The following is a 26,864-nucleotide window of genomic DNA, read 5'->3' on the forward strand; positions in this document are numbered from 1 at the left end:
GAGCCGAAACCCGAACCTAAAGTGTATGCCCTATGATCAAAAAGTACCGGGAAGGTGATATTGACTGTTTTCTTCGATTGCCAAGGCGTAGTGCACCATGAGTACCTTCCATTGGGCCAGACAGCCAATAAAGAATATTATTTATCCGTTTTGAAGCATTTGAGAGATGCTGTACGTACGGAAATATGGGCAAACAATTCTTGGATTTTGCATGATGATAACGCGCCGTCGCACTGAGCAAAAATTTTGCTGGATTATTTCACCAAACACCAAGTAATTACAATCGTGCAAGCATCGTATTCACCTAATATGGCCCCGTGCGACTTCTTTTCGTTTCCCAAGTTGAAGTTACCACTTCGTGGAAGGAGATTTCAGTCGATGGAGGAGATCAAAGAGAATGCGACGAAAGAGCTGAAGGCCATCCCTTCGTCGGTCTATCAGGAGTATGTGGAGGACTAGGTTACACGTTGGCACATGTGTGTTGCTTCGGACTGCTCATATTTTGAAGAAAATAAAAAAAAAATTTCTGAAATTTAATACGGTTTTGTTTTATTTAAACATTCTCGGTATTTTCTGATCATAGGGTACATGCTGCGTTTGGCATTCGAACTCTACTTTGGTCAGGCTCAAACATTGCCTGTCTTGTTTTAAAAATCATAACGAGTGGACCGTACAGTTTGCGACTACGTAGTGCCATCACCAAAGGCGTTCGTAACGAAGACAATAGAAGCCTCGCTACAAGTGCTCTGCACAAAACCCTTGATGTCAGCGTGGTATTACCCACGCCTTAAATACACAGATACATCGTGGACTTAACCAAAACGGCTTCCTAGTAGCGTTCGATTTTGTAGAAAGCTCTCGATACTGTGCCACACTACGCTATTAGTAGATGTTGCAAATGAAAATCTTCCTCAGGGGCTGAACAGGTGGTCGGTGAATTATCTGTGCCTTTGGCAATCATCTATAACATTTCGAGATCAAACCTGTAGATAGGGGAGGTGAAGAGGGGGTGCCACAAGTGGCTTCCTTTCTCCCCTATTGTCTAATTTCTACATTTTAAAGCTTCCCCAACTACCACAGAGTATTTCATTCATCCCTTACGCTTTTGATTGAACGAGGGAGGTCAAAACTCCAACTGCAAGTAAAAATCGTTGACCAACTAATACCAACTGTCGTGTTAGGTGTCATTTTCGATTGTTTGGTCTCCTTCTCAGTCGCTTGAACACCACGTTCATAGTGAGGCTTGTATGTTTTCGGTAAATTAGCATAACACTATGCTCAGCAAATAGTTTGCGCCTTTTACCATTTGAGCCGACTCCTAAAAACATCAGAAGTTATCTCTTCGAAATTACCGACGAGTTATAGGTATAGTAGGCATATATAAAACAGCCACCGGTCTCAATAGACTACAGCCAGGTCTTTAAATACATGACATTAACCATTTCACACGCCTGCTTAACCCCTTAACCTATAATTACGGGCATAGCCCTCGTACGGTTATCGGGTCAGAAAGGAATATTACGGCCCAACATTTTCGAAATTAAATCCTGGGTCTACCATTAGATTATAATACCGACAGCGGATTTGTGAGATGATATAGCAACAACATGAAACATTTGTGGAAGGTATCACACGAGTCATATCCGAATTATCTCGTACGGATAAATTAGATATGAAGATATTTTTGATTTGCTTTTACGCTTCCAAGGATATTGCCCTCAAAGAGCCCCTTCCACCGTAGAAGGTACCCAAAAATGTTTGACCCATATTTTGAAGAATATCTAATGATCTAAATCACTCATTCTATATGCTTTTAAGGTAAATCCTTGATTGAGCCAGAAAAGAACTGCCTTCAATAAAATATGGAAATTGCTTCTGCCAAAACAATATGTTGTTCTTGTTTTAAGTACATACCTACTTTCTTCTATTTATTGTTCTTTGGAACTGTTGAAGACGTTTTTAATAAGCAAAACGACAAAATCTATGGTAAAACTTCTAAAGACGCAAAAAATGTTGTTACAAAGGGTCAGCATGCCACCACCCAGCCTCCGTAATGGTTTGGTGGAAAAAAAAAAAGTCTCTTGTAAGACATTCTCATGGTACACCTTTTCCCCGGGCTTAACCTTTCTTTCGCAGAAATGAAGAGATGTAATTTATAAATGAAGAGATGTAATTTCTGCGAAAAAGAGGTTAAGACCGGGGAAAAGGTGTACCATGACATTGTCTTAGAAGGCGTGGCGAAGCAGTTGAGCAGTATTCTCTTCAATGGAGAGCGTTGGACCTTCCCGCAAGATTCTGCTGCAGCCCATAAGGCAAAAGCCACCCAGCAGTGGCTAAAAATCAATATTACTGGGTTCATAGTCGCAGAAGATTGGCCGCCTGGAAGTCCAGATCTGAATCCATTGGACTACAGTTTGTGGTCAGGATTAGAGAACATGGCCTGTCGAAGGCCTTACAGAAATTTCGAGAGTCTTAAACAATCTTTGGTTCGAAAGCGTGCGTGCTACAATAGCTAATGACCCAATCGTTTTAAGGCTTGTATAAATGCAAATAGTGACTATTTCGAATGAAAATTAAAATTTTTTTTTAGCATTTCCATGATTAAATCAAAGTAACTTCATTAAAAAAAGGGTATTCAAATTTCTTATCTTTAATGGACTTTACTTGTAATAGAACCTATGGCAGGACTAAGTACATATTTATAAGCATATGCATAATTTTATACCATATGCAAGTCTTTATGTGAATATTTTAAAACTATGTACCTAATTTCGCTTACCTTATTGACATCGTGGTCAGCGCCCGCTACATTTTCTATCGCCTATAAAAAGAGAAAAGATTTTAGTTAATTCACAAAAATGGCTTGCAACAACTTATCACATACATCACCAATCTCATATGCATTATTTAGTTGACCTTCAATTTTTTTTTCTGTCATCTATAGAAAAGATAAATAATTAATTGTATCAGGTTCTTTTTAAAGAGTTTGAGAACTTAAAATGATAATAAATAAATAATTGGCGCGTACACTTCTGTTAGGTATTTAGCCGAGCTCCTCATTTATTTGTGGCGTGCGTATGGGTGTTTTTCCACAAATGGAGGGGCCGAAAGCTTGGATTTTTATGAGGAGCTTTTTCATGACCGAAATACACAATAAAATATATTAGAAGAATAAAAAAAATTCCTAGCATTCGGTCTTTCATACCCGGAATTTCGAATCCGGGCACTACCGAATGGTAGGCACGGACCAACCAATTCGGCTACGGCGGCTGCAAAAACAGAATAATTAGATTTGGAAGATTTATAAGTTTTGCAATCATATTAGACAATTGTGAACTAAACAGCTGCATCATACAAACAGACGTCCTATGGAGTGCTTAAAGGTCAAAATAAAGATTTCCATCATTCACACAAAATCATTTTGTTTTTTTTTTGGTACTAATATTATTCCAACACGAAATTGATTAATTTTGTGTCATCTTGTGTAAGAAATTGCCCTTACAACCAAAACCTCTCAATATTCATATCTATCATACTTTTGGAGAAATAAGTTCTTAAAATAATAAAAAAATCTACAGTCTTTGCGAACACGCAAACAACGATATCATTGAAAATTTCTTTGCGTGTTATTAGTCCATAAAATTTAAAAGACAAAACTAGTTTTATTTGTTTTATTTTATTTTTATATTAAAATGCGAAAGGCGTTACAATATTCCTCGTGAATTCATTGGATTTTGTAGCCAAGTCTTCGATAAAATCTTCGAAAATAGCCTTAAACAACTGAGTTCTGTGTGGGAACCGATGTTTGATGTCTAAGGCGTTGGCATTATGCATAATTGTTTTTGCGACAAAGTCTTCCGAATTACTCACACAAATACCGAAAATGTTTTCAATGCATGCAAATGTAATTGGTTTTCTGTAATCATATTCGAGTTACATTTTCTGCTCTTATAAAATAAATAATTGGCGCGTACACTTCTGTTAAGTGTTTGGTCGAGCTCCTAATCTTGTTTGTGGCGTGCGTCTTGATGTTGTTCCACAAATGGAGGGACCTACAGTTTTGAGTCGATTCCGAACGACAGATATGTTTTATGAGGAGCTTTTGCATGCAGAAATACACTCGGAGGTTTGCCGGTGCCTGCCGAGGGGCGACCGAATTCCGAATGGGAGTCACGCACCCATTTCGGGGCCGGCGGCCGCCTTTCTGTTTTTGCTGCCTTGTACAAAATTCGCTTTATCAATAACAAGACTTGGATACTTTTTTTTTTTACATCTGCCAGAAAACAATTTGAAATATCAAAATCAAAATCTTCACTTTCTGGCTTTATTACTTATTTGTTGTTGTTACTAACTACATTGGGTTCTCAGTCTTCACTTTCCGAAGAACTATCGAACTTTTTTTCTCTCTATCTCTGATGGACTTTGTGGTCCATTGTGGTATTTCCATGTGTGAAACGCGCACCTGAACATTAAAAGCACGCATTATTTTTTAATGGCTACAAATGTTTATATTCTTTCTTACAGTTTCTCGATTATTTGACGTCGCTCGGCATTTGATAATATTGCCTTTTTATTGTTATTAATTGCTTTCTTTCTTCCTCTATATTTTTTGGCAAGTCAGCGCACGATAAGACACATGTAGATTTCGCAGATTGTCCAGTATGGGTATCCGTACTAAATAATCTTATAATCATCATCATAAATTCCCAGAGTTCCAGTGTGGGGCTAAATAATTTTACAATACTGCGATAGAATTTTCGCAATTTTGTGCTTGTTGAACTTTGAGCCCGCGTTTCTCGAATTGTGTTGAAAATAATTCATTAGTGTAAAATGGAAAATAAAGAGACATATAAGTATATATATATGTATTTAATTAAAACGCTTTATATTTATGTTGCTATATGTGTAAATAACTTATTAGCCTACATAACCTTGAAGTGATACAAGTTATCTTCCACATAGACTTTCTGGAAGCCCTATAAAATTTTGACCCCATTTGACCTCTTTCAAATTAAGAAAAATAGATGGAATGCTATTTAATGAGTTATTGGCAATTTATTTCAAATTGCGATTTTTTGCGTTTTAAGAGTAATTCCACTTTTTTAAGCATCCGAAAGGAATGTTTCCAAAAAGAAAAAAATTTGATGCCGTTTTTAATCATGTTCTTGGAAAAATTAAGGGCATTAATATTTCTGATGAAATGAAGTGGGATTTAATGCAAAAAATAAATTTTTTTACTGTAAAATTAACGTAAAAGTGGAAAAAATGCCACAGAAAAATGAACGCCTTTAAGGATTAAAATCATGTGTGGCTAAATTCGCAGTTAAAGTTGGCGGTAAATAGCATTCCCAAAAAAGCAACTAGTACCATTGTTGGTCGTCCACGTATGCCATTCAGCGAAAAATCAGAATTTGGCAAAAAAAAAGAAGCCACAGACCTTTCAACTGAGAAAGCTGATACTAATCTTCTTTTACGTGCAGCAGCAACATCGGCTCGTAAGCAAGGAGATACCGATTTGCCTGCAATACTGAAAGAAAGTTGGAAAGTCCAACAAGCTCCCCAAGATGTGTATTCAAGCTACCAAATCGCCAATTCAACTTTCTGCAGGTTTTAGTTTTCTTTCTTCAAAACACTTTTAAAAAAGGCAGTACAACGCAATACGGTACGAAAATAAGTTAAAAAACTGCGGTATTTATCCAGACTATTCTAAAATTACAGCCGCTAAATTCAAATGTCGACCTTAGGGTATAGAAGCAAAAGGTACCCTTGTAAAATTTTCGTTGCAATCTGAAAGAATTGTTGAGATGCGAAAAGAAGTTTTTCAAGCACTAATGGAAGAAGAGAGCTTGGAGTCTGTTAGACGTATTTAATTGGGTTGTCGGTACTTCAAATCCATTAATTTCCGCACTATTCTTAAGGGGGGGGGTAAGGGATAAACGCTAAAAAAAAACACTTTTTTCATGAATTTATTGTAGCGAAACGGTTCAAGTTAGTTTATTAAAAGTTGTTGCAAATTATAAAGTAACATTTCAAGAATATTTGATAAAATTTTCATGTAAAAATATTGCAAAATGAGCGAATGAGAGCACATTTACGTAGACGTCTTTTCTAGTCAGCAGCGTAGAATCATCTGAAATCAAAAAAATCGAATAATTTAGTTAAAGTATGAGTTAAACTTCCCCCCAACGTTTATTTTGACGATTTAGTTTCATTTTCAGCCATTTGGTAGTCGTTTGAAGTAAAAAGTGATTTTTGACGAAAAAATGCCGCCTTTTGTAGGTGTAAAACCACCTTAATATAAAAAAAAAATGGCGAAAAAAAACGTTGGGGGGAGGTTTTTTATATGTAAAATATGTGTGCAAAATTTCAAAAGGATCGGTTGAGTAGTTTTCAAATGCACTTTAAAAAAAAGGTTCGAGGAAACCGCGTTTAAAGTTTGTAACGGACTACGCGCGCAACTGCTGCGTCTCGGCAGATGTTTGAGGCGGCTCGGCTTTATGCTCTATAACTTAAAAAGTTTTGCTCGGATTGACTTAAAATTTTAACACGGTATTTTTGAAATGTTTTACTACAATAACATGCAAAAAAAAAATCGATTTTTATCCCTTACCCCCCCCCTTAAATAGACGCTTACGAAAGCGCAAACCTTCGACACTTCCTTCAGAAGTAATTGAACTATTATGTTGCTCAGAATTTAATCTTAACAACCAAGACGATGAAATTTATGAAAGTAAAGATGTTATATTTAAATTAAATCTACAAAATGAATTAGATATAAGCAATTAATAATGTTTTCTATAATTAAAAATAAATGAATTGTCACGTTTACATTAATTTTTGCAAAAGGGTTAATTTTAATTTGTGGTCGTTAATCGGTTAAATTCTATTTTTTTTTTTTAGATTTATTCTTACTAGTGAATTTCTGACTAGTTTTAGTTTGAATATTACGATTTTCTAGCTGTAATTAATTTTGCACAGAAAAAGTAGTTATTTGACCTACAGTGCAATGATAAAAGCCTTTTTTTCACCTAAGAATGGGGACAGAGATATTTGTCACATTTTTTGTTTTTATTTTATTTTATGAAAAAAAGCCATACAAAGAAATATGCAATGCCGTTGGCGCAAACAAAACAACTAACATAACGTCAATATCGCGAAAAAATTAGAAAAATGTGACAGTAGAGAGAATTCGGAAGAACAACATTACACGTATAACAGAAATCTATGCTTCCGCTGATACTCGTAGTAGTTATTGACAAACAGCTAAGATTTTTCACATTGTTCACTTGTTTCAATTTACTTTTTTCTCCTGTTAAATATCGAATAACCTGAGCGGCGACTATAATTCATCAAAACAAACACAGCGGCTGGCAATAACAGGCTTGTTGGTGGTTTATTATTTGGATCGTATAATGTTGTTTTTGGTTTTTTGTTTTTTGTTTTTGCCACCATAAAATAATTGAAAACGATAAATCCCGAAATTTTATAAGAGGTTTTACGAGAGCAGATAAAGAAAAAATCAACATGCCATAAATCCATAAGCTTTAGAGTATAGCGAGATAAATTTTCATATAAAAAATTACGTTTTGCAATTATCGCTCAATATCAACAACTTCCTTATTACAAGATATACCCACACCATGCTAAGATATATGTAAATAATTCATAAGACTTATAAGAATTCATTCAACGCAAATGCAGTATTAATTTTCTCAATGGTTACCGATGGGGGAAAATACTTAGGGTTAGTTGTTGTTTTTTTTTTTGGAGTAACTTTAAAACACTAGAAATATCTTTCAGGAAGCTTTTCAAAAATATAAATGTAAAATTTGAATAAGAAGCAGATCAAGAGTAGGATTTTTGGAAAGGGCAAAAGTAGGAATTTTGGAAAAGTATCAAATTGAGTGAATTTTTAAAAAGTCTGGTAAGTCAGGTTATTCACAGCCGTTTCGTTACTTTTTTTTTTACAGTAAATAGCCAAATATATTTTTTAGTCAGGAAAATGATGTTACGCGAAACTAATTTGATGCGCTTCCATATTTTAACAGCCAATAAAAACCAGATATAAATTTTTTTTTTCCATTTTTCTTTATTTATTGAATCTTTCTTGTATAAGAAACTAACAATAAGTTTACGAATTATTTGCTCAAATGAATATATATTTACATATATGATTAAATCGGTTGTGAATCTCCAATTCTTCATAGTTAGGAGCTGGAAAGGGCGGGTTTCCAGTCTCCGATTCTTCGTAGCTGGGAGCCGGAAAGGCCTAGTTTCCAGTCTCCCTCAAAGCTTCCGTTGTCCCTCATGTCGATTGTGAAAATGTTGTTTTTTTTTTTCGAATGTGGTAGATGTTGCGGGTGGAGGAAGTTGCGGGTGGACTCTCGTGCGAGATGAGATAATTAAGATAGTGCAGACTTGAAGATGTCTCTTTTTTTCAATCGGGTGTGACCTTCATCTAAAAGTAGATTTCGAGCTAGATAAAATAAATAAAATACGTCTACTCGAACGTAATGCTACGGAGCAAACCACCGAGTAAGGAGTAACAAAGTAATGAGTTGCATATCAGTCGCAGGAGGACATTAAAAATGAGCTTGACAATTTTAAAGCTCTCAGATTGGTGAAATAATTGTTGTTGCTTATTAGGGAGGTTTTTTTGCGCGGAGTGTCTGCATGCAAAATATCTATGAACGTTCAATCAGTTAAGCTGGTCACAAACAGGGCACAATTCCCAGCGATTTGTTGCATTTCAGAGAAAATTCATCGTGTTTGGCGAAGTGTGGGCACAAATCACATGTAATTGAAAATTTTCATTTAGTTGGGATTTGTTGCTGGTTTGTGGCGCAGTTTGTGGATTTTCTCATTTTTTTAATTATTCAAAACACGCTTTATCTTTTTTCGTTTTTTTTTTTACTTAAAGCATATCTAAATAACTGCAAGAGCAATCGCGTTGTCCGCTTTTTTGTTTCGCATGTTAACAGTACGTCGATCGCAACGAAATGATGGTTCATGGATTTATGTACAGTGTGTGCGCTACGGACTAGGCACAAATCGCTGGGAATTGTGCCCTGTTTATGGCCAGCCTTATAGTTTATGTTCACGCCCGAGCGCGTTTGTTGCGTTTTTTGTTGAAGTAGCGGTAGAATTTAATGTTACAACTATGTGTGTACATTTGTACGTTACCAGCTGTGTAGGTAGGTGAGGTAGCGAATTCCCTCTATTTGCCAGCGTTGGTACGACCTTGACAATTTTCGCTCGTACATGTACCTTAGAGCGTCTCACGCAATTATTATCGTACAAAGCATCAGTTCAGAAATAATTGACATATGGTAATAAATCAATCATATCTGTAAATTTTACGAAGGTGGTAGGGCTGGAAAGATGATAGATATAAACGTGTTGGTACTATGTTTCCAAAGTTCTATGGTCTTCCCCGTGAGAAAAATAAATTTAGTGTTTTAAAATACTCATTCACACTAAATGAAGTTTTATAGAATATTGTATATGGTTCGATTTTGAAAATACAACATATCTTCAACCAATTTACTTCTTCATCATTGATATTTTTTCACCTTAGAATCGCATCTTCTAAGGGTTTTATAGAAACAAAATCGGCTTGTTTCATTTTATGCAAAATACACTTTTTATATTTTCGGCGTTGTTTTATGATAGACTTTAGGGATATACAATAAATCTCTTTTTCTTATAATACTCTTGATAGTTAAAAAAGAGTGTTCACAATATAAAAATGTACGTTTGGGGACTGAACAACATTCAGCCACATTAAAGCTAATTTCAAATTCTTACTTTGTTCAGTGCACATATCGCTGTAGGCTATTACAAGTTAGTTAGGTTAGTTTGGATTGGGCAGGTATTGGGGCAAGACGTGTTTCGTGATTTTCGCTAAGTTAGAAAAAGAGCAGTATGGTTCGGTAATTCGCTTTTTGTTTTTGGATGGGGAAAAATGCGCGGAGAAAAAAGCAAATTTGGTTGCTGTCTATGGAGACGCTTCACCATCTACGACCACAATAAGATATTGGCAATTAATATTTTATTATGTAGGCCCGATGGGTGCCGCGGTTGCTCACGGTGGACAAAAAGCGTATGTGGCTGTTAACTTCAAAACAGTGTTTGGAGCAATTTAAACGAGATCTGAAGGAATTTTTGCGTCGATTTGTCATCGTTATGACCGCAGTTTGTTGTGCTCCTTTACAGGAAGCACCTGTGCCTCGTTATGTACAGGGTTCCGCACTCGAAGTGTAATCAACTGCAGACCGCACAGGCATCAGCTGTCTGTTAGTTGGCTAAATTACAGTCCAGAGCGCGCGGAAGCGAGCCGATAGTGAACGCGGCCGCTGTGGCCGAATGGGATGGTGCGTAACTACCATTCGGAATTCAGAGAGATCATAGTTCGAATCTCGGTGAAATACCAAAATGAAGAAAAACATTTTTCTATTAGCGGTCGTACCTCGGTAGGCAATAGACCTCCGAGTGTATTTCTGTATTTCCAAAAAGGGTGTACGCGCCAATTAGATTCAAAAGGAGCATGATCTCACACCAAAGCAGCAACAAGTCCGACTTGACAGAGCGAAGGAGTTGCTGCGCTTGGCCAAAAGCGGTCAACTTCCGAACATTGTGTTTTCTGGCGAGAAGATTTGAGTCATACGAGAATTTGAGTCATCGATTGGGCACCAGGAGGCAGCAATAGCCACAGGTAATGGTTTGCGCCGCTGTAACTGCAGATGGGCGCTGTCCAATCGTTTTCACCGAGCTGGCGTCAAGGTAATTGCGAAATACTATCGTGAAAGTGTTCTGGAGGTTGCTTTGAAACCGTGGGCAGACAAACATTTCGATGGCAGACCATGGACGTTTCAATAGAACTCGGCACGGTCTCACAAAGCTTAAGTGAACCAAGAATGGGTAAAAACAAAGATTCACCAATCTCGAGGCGCTGAAAAAAGGCGTTGTCCGCGAGTGGGTCAAAATACCTACAAGTCACATTCGGGCAGTTTGCGACTCGTTTCTGGACCGTCTCAAGGCCATAGTCAACGCAAAAGGTGGTCATATATAGCGAAAGTAAATAGATTCTTAATTTTGTATTATTTTCACACATTTATTTAGTTTGAACTGAATGAAATAATTTTCCAAACTAAGTTTATGGCCTTTTTAATTGGTTACACTTCGAGTGCCGGATCCTGTAGATGTTGTAGAGGGGACATCAGGAGGCATCCCGTTGCTGTCCGAATAGCAGTGTTTTGGCATGTCTGAAGCTTTCTTGCAACCCGTATAATCTGCTTTGAAAACTTTTCAAGTTATATTCACTCAATTGTTCATCATCACGCAATCGAATTAAAATCAATGAACGCGCGCCACGTATCTATATTTTTTTTGTACAGTTGAAGTCGAAATGTTCTTTATCATACCGCGTATTATCTCGTATTAGCTAATTTGTATATGTATAAGCACACACATGCATATTTTCATTGGAGTATTTTAACACACACGACATTTGCGGTAACAAAAAATGTAAACAAACAATCAGTGCTTGAGCTGTATTTTGTAAGGGCTACCAAACTTTGGCGGGGGATGCAAATGATAACTTGAAATAAAAATAAAATAAGTACATAAATAATTGGGGCGAGCACTTTTAATAGGCCCAGATCCTCCTCCTATTTGTCTTGTACGTCTTCATATTGTTACACAAATGGAGAGACCTACAGTTTCAAGCCGACTCCGAACGGCAAGTGGTTTTATGAGGAACTTTTTCATGGCAGAAATACACTCGGAGGTTTGCCATTACCTGCCAAGGAGCGACCGCTATTAGAAAAAACTATTTTCTTAATTTCCATCTGCATCAAAAAGTTAAAATCTAAAATTTTGCCACTTATGTTTTTTTGGCGGTTGACCAAACTAATTTCAGATGAATTCGAAAATTATTTGCCTGACTTTAGTTATTTTTAAAACAAAAAAAAAAAAAAGAGGTTGTCTGTAAAGTCGGTTTACTGACGATAGTTCAACGTCACAACGTCATAAGAAAATACTGTTGTAATGGTTGCAATTTTCAAAACAAAATTTTAATTTCATTTGTTTGATAGATATTTTGTATGGATACAGAGAAGGAGGTAAATGGAATCGCAATAGAATAGGCCAAGATACATTTACACAAACGTGAAAAATTACGAAACATTTATCAAATTCATGAAAGATATGTTCAATTTCGATTGTGCATCAGACATTAATAGGTCAACAACTCTAAGAGGCAACATCATCGTTTTGCCTTTTTCAAGACACATTACACTCGAAACACTCGCTTTCATTTCCTACTTTTCCTATCATCGTCCTATTCTCAACAGAGAAATGGTTCATTACCATGCACACAGGAAGAAGGCATATGCAAATTTGAATTTGTGAATTTATATATACATGCGCATATACATACATACATATTTATGTATGCTCACTGAAGTAGGAGAGCGCCAGATGTCGAACGTTGCCGAACGCGGGGGCCGATTGTGCTCTTTGTCGTTCGTTCCGCGTTCTCGCTTGCAGTTCAAGCAATGTACATTAGCTTACATTTGCTTGCGTAGAGAATACTCGTAGATTCGTACATTTGATATGTCCATATGACTTGTATGCATCTTTATATATAGATTTGTTCTTTTTGTTTGCAAATTGCGCCAAATTTTATATATGCATGTTTATATGTATTGCCATAGGACATATGTATATTGTATATATATATAATTGTCGCGTACATATGTACATATATTAGTCTATGAAAATCGCACCAAAGTATATGTATGTATGCATGTTTATATACATATATTAGTATACAACATATCTAATAAGGTATGTGGTAAATATTACCATACATTTTTTCCTTCATATACATATAATAATAAATTAATAATAAAAACATTAAAACAACAGGTATTATTAACAACTAGTCACTAATTATAAATTCGATTAGGGTGATGATGATACACTTGGTTTTATTTTAAATTCTTCAAGTAAATCAAATTAATAATAATCAAAACGAAGGCATATGCAAATACAAATATGTGAATTTATATATGTACATATGCGCATATACATACATATATACGCTCACTTAAGTAGGAGAGAGCAAGATGTGGAACGTTGCCGAACGTTGTGCTCTTTGTCGTTCGTTCCGCGCTTTCGCTTGCAGTTCATGCAAGGTAACGACCATGAGCAAGGTAACGACGATTGAGCAAGGTAACGACCATTGAGCAAGATAACGACACATTTTTTCGTGCGTGCAGCCGGCTAAATCGAATTATAAGACGTTATCACGTCAAAAGATTGATTAAAGAGGTTTATAACCGTGGGGTCTATTGCTGGTACGTCATGCACAAACATAGACACATGCCACATACACTCAATTTAGTTTAGATTTTCAAAGTAATTCAAATTTTTTTAGTTGATAACAGTTGTTGATAAAATTTTACCCCTAATGATAATATGTATGTATGTCTGCACATTATGGTAGGTCAAATCGTTCGGAAGAAAATCTTTCGTTGCAAAGCATGGCATTTTGTGATTCTATTCTATAGAAAATAAGATTATATAGATGAAAAAATAATAAATAATAATAAATAAAAAAAACTCTTCATAAAAAATATCAGCCGTTCGGAGTTGACTCCATTTGTGCGGCCGAACACCTAACAGAAGTGTACGCGCCAATAATTTTTTTTTATAGATACTAAGTTTCGGGCACACGCATTTTTAAGTGATAAATTTGCACATTGCACAGACTTTTATTTTCTTTACTTTTTAATACAAAATTTCATCTTTCCGACAACTTTTGCATACATAATGGCTTTGCTTTAAAAATTTTAATTTAATTTTACAATTATTTACTATTTTCTGCTTTTAAAATCCTTTAAAGCGCTTCAATGGAGATATACTTTATGTTGTATGTTAATGAATTTGTATGTTTGAAAATTTCAGTAAGTGAAAAGCTCCCTCTAGCCAGTACGCATTACCTGCCAGTGCCAGATCACTCACATGCCTTCACTATAAATGACATATCAAAGATACATTAATCTTTTTAATGAAAGTAAAATTGGATGTTTGGCGGCAGCCGTGGCCGAATGGATTGGTGCATGACTACCATTCAGAATTCAAAGAGAACGTGGGTTCGAATCTCGGTGAAACATCAAAATGAAGAAAAAAATTTTTTCTAATAGCGGTCACCCCTCGGCAGACAATGGCAAACTTCCGAGTGTATTTCTGCAATGAAAAAGCTCCTCATAAAAAAATATCTGCCGTTCGGAGTCGGCTTAAAACTGTAGGTTCCTCCACTTGTGGAACAACATCAAGACGCACCTAACAGAAGTGTATGCGCCAATTTTTTATTTGTTTTATTATCATTTTAGGTCCAACCTCTAAAAAAAAAAAACACCCTATATATGAGAAGTTGGTGAAAATTCAATATTTTTTTTAAATAAATTTTCTATGAAAATATTTTCCGATATTTTACAATCCTATGAGCGATCCAAAAATGCCTAGAGGAGTAGGCACTGTCCAGAGTTAGATCTAAGGGAGTCGTATAAGCTTCCTGACTACTGCAGTGTATTCCAGGCACGCAGGGGGTGGCACCATGCGGGTGGACTATTTCAAACGCATAACCAATGAACTCCATCTGGTAGCGCTTTGGACATATGCGGCCTATGCATGACTGTAATTCAACCAGGTCAACCTAACCTAACCTTTACAAACTTGTTGCATAATAAGTTTTCTAATTGATGTCATTTTTAAAACCGACTGTCATACAAACCTAACCTAACCTAATTAATGTAAAAAAATCGTAAGGTTTCGAATGAATTTTTGCTGAAATATTTTAAAAAGTATAAAAGTCTGTAAGTTAAAATTTGTTTAAAAATAACTTCTCGCAAATTTTAAATTAACGCACATGTTTTCGAGGCAATATTGCAAACTAACTTTCAAAATTGGCCAATGACATATAAAACATCGGAATTCAACTTTGGACCGTCCACTTGGGAAAACTGGACTTAATGGAACAACCAGTCACGTGTCTACGTGTTTAAAAGAAAAAAACGATTGAATTTATTTGAATCTTATCCTCTCCAATTCCTATTCAATTTTAATAATTTCGACACACGGCCATAACTTCGGTCTTACTTACGAAAGGGTGCGTGCTTCCGTACCCTACAAAATGAGCTAACCTAATGCAAATTCATACATATACATATGCGCCCATATGAACTCATTATATGATTTGGAAAACTCATACCTGCTTGTTGAATACGAGTTAGTCACAATGCGTTGTAAAAACTTGATAGTTAAATTTTGAATTTAGTCAAGTGGCCCTAATAGCGGAAGTGTGATAATGCGACTATTCTAAGCGTTGCCATAAAACTGAAGAATTAGCTGATAACCGTACCGCGTGCCTTTTACTTTATTTATTTTTCATTAACCATATTTTAAAACATATGTCTGAAGTACAGGTAAGTTTGTGGATCTATAATTAAAAATTAAGTGACCAACAGTTATTTTCAATTGCGAAACAGGCGTGCTTCATTAGGAAATATGAAGTGGCAATCAGCTTAAGTAGGAATAACAATTTTAAATACATACTTAATAGAATATTAAATACAATATTTACTAATTAATAATAAGAGTACGACAAATTAAAAATGTTTTTTTTATGAAAGTATAGAGTATCCTACAACAAAAACCATACTACACATGGGCTGAAAAGTCCAGTGCCTAACAAAGAAAACACGTTTTATTTTATTCAAAATTAACTTTATTCATCAACGAAATTTCCATCAAGAACATTTCAGCGACGCTGCAACATTTCATTACCACTTCTGTAGAGCGATTTATCTTTTGCTGCAAAATGGGTCTCAGTTTCCGCGATAACCTCATTATTTAGACGAAATTTCTTACCGGCGAGCATTTTTTTAGATCTGCGAACAGCCAGTAGTCGCTGGGAGCCAAATCTGGCGGATATGGTGGATGTGGTAGTAATTCGAAGTTCAATTCAAGTAGTTTTGGCATTGCTTTGATCGACTTGTGCGGTGCGTTGCCTCAGAATCATTAACACGTTCTTGTTTTTGGCTAACAGTGAGCAAAGGCGGCACCCACTTTGAAAAGAGATTTCTCATAGTTAAATGCTCATGCAATGTAAAGCTAACAGCTAACTCACGCAACTTCTCTTTTCGATCGTTCAAAACGATTTTGTGGACTTTTTTGATGTTTTCTGGTGTTATTTGGACGTACAATTGCGTTATGCATCATCGGTGCCTCTACGACCACGATTGAAGGCAGCAAACTATCGTTTTGTTGTTGATTCTGATAGAGCGGAGTTCACATAACACTTTTCAAGCCATTGCTTCGCTTGAACGGTATTTTTCCCCATCAAAATGCAGAGTAAAATTAAAACACGAAATTATTTTCGATCCATTGTTTTGAAAATAACAAAAGTAGCACCAATAACTCACGATTTAATAGAAAAGAAAATCATTAAATTTTAACAGCTGTCCTCTCCTTACAAAAGGTATGGCATTCACAGAGAAAGAAAGTTTCCTTTTTCTCCGGTTGAATACAACTAATGACAGTATAAATTGTTTATTCTTCCGCTGAACGAAAATGGTTCTGTATACGCTCAAAGAACGCTGGGAAATATTGCGACATTGGTGGCATTTGGTTCCAACAAGATGGCGCTACTTGCCACACAGCGAATGCTACGATCAATCTTTTGCGCACTGTCTTCGAAGATCGCATTATCAGCCGAAATTCTGATATCGTTTGGCCGCTTCGGAGCTGCGATTTGACGCCGTTGGATTATTATCTTTGGTGTGCCGTCAAAGACCAGTGTTATGCCAACAAACCAGCAACAATTGATGCACTGAAGACCAACATACGCGATGTCATAGCTGAAATACAGCCGCATACAATTGAAAATGTGTTGAAAAATTGGACCGATCGTATGGGATGGTGCATGGCTAGCCGAGGCAGCCATATGAATGAAGTCGTGTTCCATCATTAACCGGAAGGATTGTACTTCAAAATAAAAAAAACAGTTTGGAAAAATATTGAGTAGTTTCTTTTTTATAGCACTTTTCATTCCGTAAAGTTATATGGTGGACCCTGTATTATAATAAAATTTAATGCGCTATAAAATTGCATACCTTGAAGTTTTCTAAAGATTCTGATTAAAAAGTTAAAAATTGCCTTATAAAATATTTAAAACCATTAAAAAAATAATATACAAAAAAGTATTTAAACTCGCTATGTCGGTCGTCGCACTCCTTTTTATTCTTCAAGGCTGTCAATAAAAATGATGTTACTACATAATTACAGGCCTATTTCCAAACTATCTACGGCATAAAAATATTCGAATTTATTATCAAACAAAAATTGTATTTTGCCGTAATGGGTTACATATCCAATAACCAGCGAGGTTTCATGGTTGGGTGGTCAACTGTCACTAATTTTGCTGTATTTATATAATTTTGTATGTCTGCTTTCAATGTCAGGCTCCAAGTCGATGGGTGGTCAACCGCCACTAATTTTGCTGGAATTTGCGGAATTTTTTATGTTTGCTTTTAATGGCAGGCTCTGAGTTAATACGGACTTTTCTAAGGTGTTTGACAAGATGAACCACTTAACTTTAATCTCCAAATTGCTTAGTTTTGGGTTTCACTCCATTTTTAGTGTGTGTAGTTGTTGTCGACAATGTTTATTCTCATTCCTTCATTGTCTCTTCTGGTGTCCCTCAGGGCAGTATTCTGGTTCAATAAGGTTAATTTAGAGGTGCCATAGCGAAACGCCATAATCTGAACCGTGGTCCTCACCATAACGATATTTACTATCATCTTTTACTGGTGCCATAGTTGCCACAGTTGACATTTACATACATTGTAATTTGTTTGTTCATTTCGAAAGTGCAGGAATTAAAGAAAAGATAACAACATGAGCAGTGGTGAGGAAATTAGTAATTTATTCATTCATATATGTTATGGCATATGGTATACCACAATCAGCTGTTTATGGTTACGGCGAAGGACTAAAATTAAATTGGTCTGTAATCGATTAGAGTGTTGCTCATAAGTTGGTTCAATCAACAGATTTATGTGGTTACGGTTATGGCACCTCTAATTTAACTTTTACTCTTCATCATCTTTATTAATGGTATATGAAAATACTCAGTACAATTTCCGAAATTTCTTTTATATGCTTACGACTTAAAATTTTTTTTCATTCCGACTCGTGTAAGCTCCAGCCAGATTTCAATCAGAAATAAAAAACAAAAGTGTTAGGAAATGCTTTCAGACATCGTCTAAGGAATCGCGTCTCACCATTGAATGAGGATTTGTATCTGGGTGTAAATTTTTAATCAAAATTCTTATCTCTCAGCCATTTACTAGTAAATTATTAAATTTCTAAGTTATATCCGACTCTTTATTCAGACTTTACTAATCCATATACGCCAAAGTTACTATTTCCCTACTCGCGCGACCGAAATTCGAATATGCTGCCTTTACTTATACTCGTATGTATGTATGTGGAGGCCGCATTACCTTTGCCATATTAATATAAGCTATTTCACGCTCATTCACTGATTTTCGTGAAGTTTTGATATTCCGTATTTAGCTTTCGTCGATTTCCAGAGATGAATATCCTGAATTTTTCCAGTTATTTCAGACTCGCTAGTATACCAAATAGCCGTTGAAAGAAATGAACTTGCAAAATCATTCATTGAAGTCGAAAAAAATAATTCTGGATATAACGGCATCACTCCCTTAACTGCGAGTCTTTTGTTTTACATACAAATCGTTTTACGTTGCTGCCGACTCCGACTACAACTCCTTTGGCGTGGTGTTTCAGAAAGAAATATTAATCGAGGTACTATAAATTGGTTTGTAAAGGTAGAAGTAGGCCCATTACTCTACATAATTTCTTTCACAGAACAAATCACAAAAGTTTTGCATTGTAACATAAAGAATGAAGCAGCAGGAAAAAGGGTGACATTTTCTTTGCTCAACAAAGCTGCAAAGCTGTATTTTTAACTGGTTTTGCAAAGGTTCGCTTGCACTTGTATGGAAATACTCAGAATTTTTTGGAAAACTATTTTCAACGTATCTACTAACATTTGCTTTAGCCGCACTATCACAAATTGGTAACAAATTTTTAAGCTCTTTGCTTTATCTTTAAATTAAATTTCTATTACAACATTGAGGTCTATGAAAGATGTTAGAGAAACTTATAATTAGGGGAAAAAATAAGTTAGTGCTGTCACATTTTTCAAAAACAGTAAAGTGTTAAGATATGGGTATCAAACAATACGTGCCTATAAGAAATTAATAGAGTTGCCGTCTTTCTCCAATAAGTGTAATCAAATAAGACAGACACATGAATTATTAATATATAATGTGGCATTTTTCTGAACAGAGTTGCCAACTTGCTTAAAAAATAAAAAAATTATAAAAAACGAGTGATGTACCAAATCGAAATGACATTTGCAAAGGGAAAGGAAAGCAAACATCATGAACTTGATGAGGTCATACAGATACCCAGGCGAGTTGTCGACTGTTTGTTGTTGATTTTCCAATATTAATTTTTTACTATTTACTTCTCTCTTAGGGGCAAGCTGCAATCCAGGCACTGGAACAAAGCAGAAATAGCCTCACCACCTTGAGTGAAAGCCATAAAGTTTTAAAGGATTCTTGCCCATAGGAGAGCAGGCAGCCGAAATGGGCGTCCCTTACAATATATACTGCCATAAGTGTAATCAACCGAAGAAACAGGAAACTTTCTTCCACTTCCTCTGTGAATTCTCGCCCTATCGAATGGAAGTGGAGAATGTTCACCCTAGGCAAGCCGCTTTTTGAAATTCTTGAAGAGCTGGCCGGTATAGACGTAAACAACCTTAAAAGGTTTCTCAATGGCACAGACTCGATATAGTCACGAACGAATAATCGTAAAACTTGGTAGCGAGGATGGAAACAAAATGGTGCGGAAGCACTAATTAGATTATTCACTTCAAACCAACCAACTAACCATCTATTATTTGCCTTTGTTTTACTTTGCTAGGAAATAAGGTACAAAAATGTTCTGGGTGTGTTTCGATCTTAAACTTGGAACACAACACAAATTCAGTTCGCAATTACTTTTACAATTTCCTTGAAGAATCGAAAAAAATGTATTTTTTAATTTCAATCAACCAGAAAAGCTTTACATTTTCATTCCTTTCAAAGGCTTTGGAAAAAAAGGAAATTAAAAATATAATGCCTTGTAATGGATTTAAAGAAAATTAGTGCTGAGGAATTAAAAAATATAATTCCTCGTAATAGATTAGTTCCTTTAAATAACTTTATATAATTACCTGTAATGGATTCAAAGAAAATTACTGTTAAAATTACTGCTAAGGCATTGGAAAAGTAATATACTCGTTTCCAGTGGACTGAATGAATATATTACTAATTACAACTACAACAATTGATAATTAATTACAATGCAATTACATTTACCCAGCACTCCATATTTTGAATGGGAAATAATATTTTAGAGTTTGTTCCATTTCGGTTTAGTTTGATTTTATTTTTAAAAATATTTAAAAAAATATATAATAATCCAAAAAAAAAAAATTGTCAGGAAAATTCGCTTAAAGTTTTAGAACTCATAACTATTATTGTGTTTTAATACTTCATTAATAATAAAGTGACCCAATCTGTTCACCCTGAACTCCAATATTTTGATATACTATTTTTCGTTTTTACAAAAAATGCAACATTTCTTAAACGGTAAATTAGTTTAACGGTCATTGAAAACTAGTTCTTCCCTTGCGTTGATATTTCAATAAGTCGAAACGTCAGTGTTGAGTTTCACCATTCACCATTTACTTTCCAGCAAATTGTTGAAATAAAATCGGTCGGATTATAGATTATCGCAAAATAGAGTATTAGGTGTGCGTTCTGTACATACATTGAAAGAAGGAGATAGTAGTTATTGGAAATCGTAAATCATTTTCGCCTTAAAAAAGTCGTATTCGGAGACACTATTTTTCTGTATTAATTACACTGTACAGCAGCCAAAAACAGACAAGAATGCGGCACAGCAATTATGAAAGAGGAAGAACTTTAAAATATTGGTCCACCTTCCGTTTTGTACCTAAATATCACATTTTTTTTCACAGTGTATTGAAGTTTTCCTAATTTGGTTCCAAGTCGAGCTAATTTATTAAAAAAAAAAATAGATTAAAACTACATTTACCTTAGTATTGCTTTTAGAAGTTTATAATAAAATTAAATGGCGCATATGTATTTTTGTGGAATAGTTTAACCCAAAACTTTTTACCCAAGTGAATCATTTTGAACCTTATTTTTAAAAACGTGCAAGATATGAAGGCTTAAAATGTTTAATGAAAATATTTCCTGGAAAATTTCAGTAGAGGTCTCCTCAGACGAAAACAATATGCAATAACGAAAAATAGTACACCATTAACCCTTTACTACATATCAGCCCATATATGGTATTGCAATTTTTATTCAATTTTATTTCCAAATTAAGTAATAAAAATAACTCAAACTATTCCCAACATCAAATATATTTAGCAATAATAATTTGCAAAAAAAATTGTCTATGATTTTATTTATGGTACTTCAAAATAACCTCACTTTTGTGCTAGTGGGTGAAAAATCAGAATTTAAGTCCGAGTGATTTATTTTTAAAAAACCATAACAGAGTAAAATGTAAGTACTTTTTGACAAAAAGAATATATTTTCGTGGATATATCGACCCCATCTTTCTCGACCGGTAATAATTCTTTCGTTTTTCAACTGTTTTCTTTACTTTACAACGTATATAGTTCCGTGAAAAAAAAAACCAAAATAAATTTTTTTAATATTTTTCTTCTAATATTGATAATTAAATATAGCTATTTCCACCGTGAAACGATTTTTTCTACGCTTTATCAATTCTTTCAGTAAAGGGTTAATTTGTTTCTAATAATTTAAATGGTAAATTTAGTTTTATAAGAGTTTTTTCAAATAATTTAGAATAACTTGAGACCTAAATAAGAAAACTTCTAAGAAATAAAACTTTTTTGGGCGAAATAGTAATTTGATACTTTTTTGTGTATGTAAAGGGTCATCAGATAATAGGTACTTTCTCCAATAGAGTTTTTTGACAGATCACAAATGACTACTGTCAAACTAAATAGGTATATTAATTTTTTCAAGTATTCCTTGCCATCATGGCAAGACTTACGCCTCAAAAACGTTTACTATACAAATCCTATAATTGTACAATGAAAATCAAGGCTCTGTGAAAAGTGGTCATCGCGCACTCAGGTCAATTTATAGTATTCAGCGATGAGTCCCACTTTTGACTTAATGGCTGCGTCAATAAGAAAAATTACCATATTTGAGCTGAAGAGCAACCCGAAGTCATTCAAGAACAGTCATTACAACCTTTGGAAACAACCGTTTGTTGCGGCCTATGGGCTGGAGCAATCATCGGCTTTATTTCTTCAAAGACGAGGCTGGCGCCAATGTAACAATGATTGGCGAACGCTATTGCGCTATGATAAACGACTTTTTAATGCCGGAAATTAAAGTTCGTGATCTCTACAACATTGGTTCAAACAAGTCGGCACTATTTGCCATGCAGACCGTGAAACAATGGATTTACTGCGTCGTCGTTTCGGAGCGCAATTTATCTCTCGTCTCGGACCAGTGGATTGACCACCAAGATCGTGTGATATCACACCTTTGGACTTTTTTTTGGGGGGTATGTAAAGTCTAAATGCTTTGTTGGATAAACAAACTTTGATTGCAACATTGGAAGCCAACATTACTAAAGTTATTTACGAGACACCGACCGGAGTCCTCCAGCGGTCATTCAAAATTAGTAAATTACGGCGCAGTTATGGCTAACATTTGAAACGGACTATTTTTAAAAAATAAATGCCAGGAAAGGTTCTATACAAAACTAATAAAGATTGCCCAATCAATTTGAATTTTCGTTGTTTTCTTTCAATTTAAAATCCGATATCTCTTAATTGATCACCCTTTACATATGTAGTTTTAATTTTTGTATTGGGTGCAAAACTGTAAAACTTGAATTTATAGTAGTTACACTATTTTGTTTTTATGATAGTTGTACAGACCGATAAGTGTTGTGTTTTATTAGTTTAGTATGGATGAGATATAAATCAATTAAAAACCAAAATTAAGTTGGCAAAATTATTGTTTTTTTTTTATTTGTGCGCCAGTTTTGCTTGTATAATATTATAAATTTTTGCTTTTATTGTAAGAGCAGAAATGGGTATAGCTGGCATATAATTTATGATTAGTAAAGAACATGGAATGGATTCCATAGAGGCATGACCGCTGAATGTTAAAATTATTGTATACCTTTTATATGACACTTTTGTCACTTTCACAATCGCTCTAGGAGCGATAAATACTACATTGTTTCCAAAGGAAGTAATTTCTTGCATAGATACTGCCATGAAAAATCGCATAACGGTATAGCTTTTACTTTGTCTGAAGCAGACATTACATAAAAAGTGAAGTTCATCTCATTTCGCTCCGGGGAGAGAGTAAAGCCATTTATTTTATTTCATGAAGATATGATGCTGATTTGCTGCCAAGATTTACAGCGGGAAGGAGCTGTCACTGTCAAAAAATGATAAGAGTGAAAAAATCAATACATAGGCCACCCTGTAGATGGATAATCAAATTTCTTCAATTTTGTTTCCTTATTCACTCCGCTCGGGAGCATAGTTTTTGTGCCGTCCCATGTGATGTCGGCATCTGCTAGCTTCCGCAACACCGATCTTCGCCAAGTATTCTTTGGCCGACCGCGACCTCTGCTCACTTGGCACTGGGCTCCATTCTTGCAATGCTATCTGGTGGTTTTCTAGGTGTGTCACGTATCTATCGCCCCTTACCGCGTTTGATTTGCCATAGGATGGGTTCCTCATTCGCTGGTCTCCACAGCGCGATTTGCTAATGGTGTTCGGCCAGAATATTCTACAGATGATGCGGAAAGACGAAAGATTGTTGCCTCTGTGTGATTAGAGATCAGACATGTTTCAATTCCATACAGCAGTACTGCCTTCACACATGAGCTGAATATTCGCACTTTAGAGCGCTTGGGTATACTGTATGCATTCGCGCGAACGCCGTCTTACTTTGTTTAGCCTGCAATTGACATCTTCATCTGCTCCGCCGCTTTCGACAAATTCCACCGGGCGCCCGCAAACCATTTTATATCTTGCTTTATTGTGATTGACTCTCATAGCCTTCGTCTTGGGGATGTTGACCTCCAGTCCGACAGTGAGTGCCAGTGTGACTATTCTGTTCGCCCTCGCTTGCATGTCAGTGAGTTTGTGAGAGAGGAGGTAGATGTTATCGTCGAAGTCCAGGTCGTCAAGCTGTCTGGTGAAACTCCATAAGATGCCTCTTTTGTGCAGGGTCAATTGGTTCATGGCGCCTACATTGGTAGTGAACGGTGAAGTTCAGCTATTGAATGTGGAATAAATTTATTAACGTAATCGCTTCAGAACTTTGATACTTTATTAGAACCTTTCAACCCTTGTTCTTCACCATAATATCCCTGCAATTTTAAATGGAATAAGAATCGACCATTTAAAACAAATAAATCGAATTATGTATTTCCTCTTTTTTTGCACACAAAATTTCACTTAGAGCAACATATTTTTTGGTTTTTTACAAACCAGAAACGTTTTCAAAAGTTTATTTTTGCTGTGTCGCTGGCGTTTTCAAAATGTCTAAGAAGCTGGCTTTAACTTGGCAATTTTGCAAAGACAATAGCAATACATTCACACATTTTTACTAATATATTCATACGTCTCTCACTGGCTTCGTCACTGCATTTTTCAAGACAATAAATTTGGCAAATGATGTGACGTTAATAACCGACGTTTAAATGTGATTCGCGAAAGAAAGCAAAACCTAACGACAAAAGAGTGTGCAAATGTGAGAAATCAATTTTAATTGGGAGATTTTTTAAATGTTATTTGAAATGTTTTTATAATCTACGCTTCACTCAAATGTATACCCAAGCAAATCGAAGTCAGAGCAAGCGGTTGCTTAAAAGCGAATTGTCTTTCTAACTGTGTGGATGCCTAAGTTACATAAATAATTCTTCGCTTTTTTGGCAGCTAATACGTATTTTAAATTGTTTTCTGAGCACTGCCTAAGGGAAGACTTTTTTTGCAGTCGTTACGTCGCGAAGTTGCCCTCGCCAAGGTGTTTATAGTGTTATATATAAATATATAATTGGCGCGTACACCCCTTTTGGCTGAGCTCCTCCTCCTACTTGTGGCGTGCGTCTTAATGTTGTTCCACAGTTTCAAGCCGACCCCGAACGGCAGATATTTTTATGAGGAGCTTTTTCATGGCAAAAATACACTCGGAGGTTTGCCATTGCCTGCCGAGGGGCGACCGCTATTAGAAAAATGTTTTTCTTAATTTTGGTGTTTCACCGAGATTCAAACCGACGTTCTCGCGGCGAATTCCGAATGGTAGTCACGCACCAACCCATTCGGCTACGGCGGCCGTGTATAGTTTATAGTGTTTGTTTCTGGTAATTAATTCAAAAAGAGGACATCTTTTAGAGTTGGGACCTTTTTGAATTTTTTTTTGTTCATTAAATTTTGTTTTTGTTTATTTTAATTATTATTTCACAGTTAAGAAAGGAGGAACACTAGCTGTCAGGGCTTACTGCTCAATTTTTGAAATTATTTCTGTTCACAGTTGAACAAATACCACAGATTCCCCCTATTCGAGCACAATAGGTATAACGCAGCATTTAGAGCACACTGATATTGAAAAGCGTATTTGTAAAATTTTGCTCTTTTCGAAATTGCATATTGATTTATATTTACCTCCATTTCATTCAAAAGCAATAAAAGTTCTCAATGCAAATGACTACAATGCGTTGATTTCGAACTTTTTCAGGACTTTTTTTATTTAAAAACTTCACGTCACTTTGTCGATCTTTCGCTTTTCATAAGTATTGACTTTCGATTCTTTATACTAAGCTCATTCATGTATCCATGCATCCAGAATAAGTTGAAGAATATGTAGAACTTCTTCACAAAAATATTTGCACATTCAGCGTAGGTGTTGCGATTAATTTAAATGAAAAACAATGACCTTTTGAAACGTACGCGCGTCGATTGAAAACACAAATAAAAGACGTAAAGTACTTTCGAAAATGCGCTTAAACAAATCTCACCTTCGGAGGAATACTTCGCGTATAATTTGTTGCTAGTCACTTGCTTTTAAATTACTTACTAAACTTCACGCTACGGTACTTATACCGTCGTACCTATGCACATGCACGTTCGTGCATCTAAAGACAATTGATGTGAACAAGTGTTTAATTCTCGCCTCTCATATGGGATTCGTTTGCTTAATACGAGCATTCACGGGTTTTCGTATTTATGCCGAATTTGGCACAACCACTCGGCTCAGCTCTGCGTTCTCACTAACCACTTTGATCGCTTTTAACTGGCTTATTTTATACGAGAAGCGAATTTTAACTGATTACAGTGAGGCGGCATGTTTCACATTGGCAGTGTGTTTGTAATAATATTTTGTTTATGAGTGATGATTCAATTATTAAGGTTGTTGGCAAGATCGTATTTTTGAGTTTAATAATAGGACTATGAATAAGTTCGTGCGGTTTTTTTCGAAATTTGAAACTTTATTGACGTAAAATGGTTACAAATTTAATATTCAAAGTATTGTCCATCGCTTGCTACTACTTTTTCCCATCTTTCTGGCAATTCACGGATTCCCTTTGTGAAAAATTCGGTCGGTTTTGCCGCAATCCAC

General features: G+C 35.5%; 1 protein-coding gene across 4 annotated transcripts in view; it reads right to left on the reverse strand.

Annotated features, from left to right (window-relative positions):
* LOC129244437 (solute carrier family 28 member 3) overlaps nt 1-26,523 on the reverse strand; it is a 34,562-nt gene extending 8,039 nt beyond the window's left edge. The window contains exons 1-4 of one of the 4 annotated variants that reach the window (XM_054882062.1): nt 26,263-26,523; nt 25,910-26,180; nt 2,885-2,938; nt 2,780-2,821 (exon numbers count right to left, since the gene is read on the reverse strand). In XM_054882062.1, the coding sequence (XP_054738037.1) occupies nt 2,780-2,821; nt 2,885-2,938; nt 25,910-25,915 (102 nt within the window). In that variant the 5' untranslated portion in view covers nt 25,916-26,180; nt 26,263-26,523. Of the gene's footprint in view, nt 1-2,779; nt 2,822-2,884; nt 2,939-25,909 lie in introns of all 4 variants that reach the window. The other 3 variants (XM_054882063.1, XM_054882061.1, XM_054882065.1) reach the window with 3 other exon arrangements.
* Nucleotides 26,524-26,864: the final 341 nt, after the last annotated feature.

Source organism: Anastrepha obliqua, chromosome 4 (assembly GCF_027943255.1).
Source record: "Anastrepha obliqua isolate idAnaObli1 chromosome 4, idAnaObli1_1.0, whole genome shotgun sequence".
In the NCBI taxonomy this organism is placed as follows: domain Eukaryota; kingdom Metazoa; phylum Arthropoda; class Insecta; order Diptera; family Tephritidae; genus Anastrepha; species Anastrepha obliqua.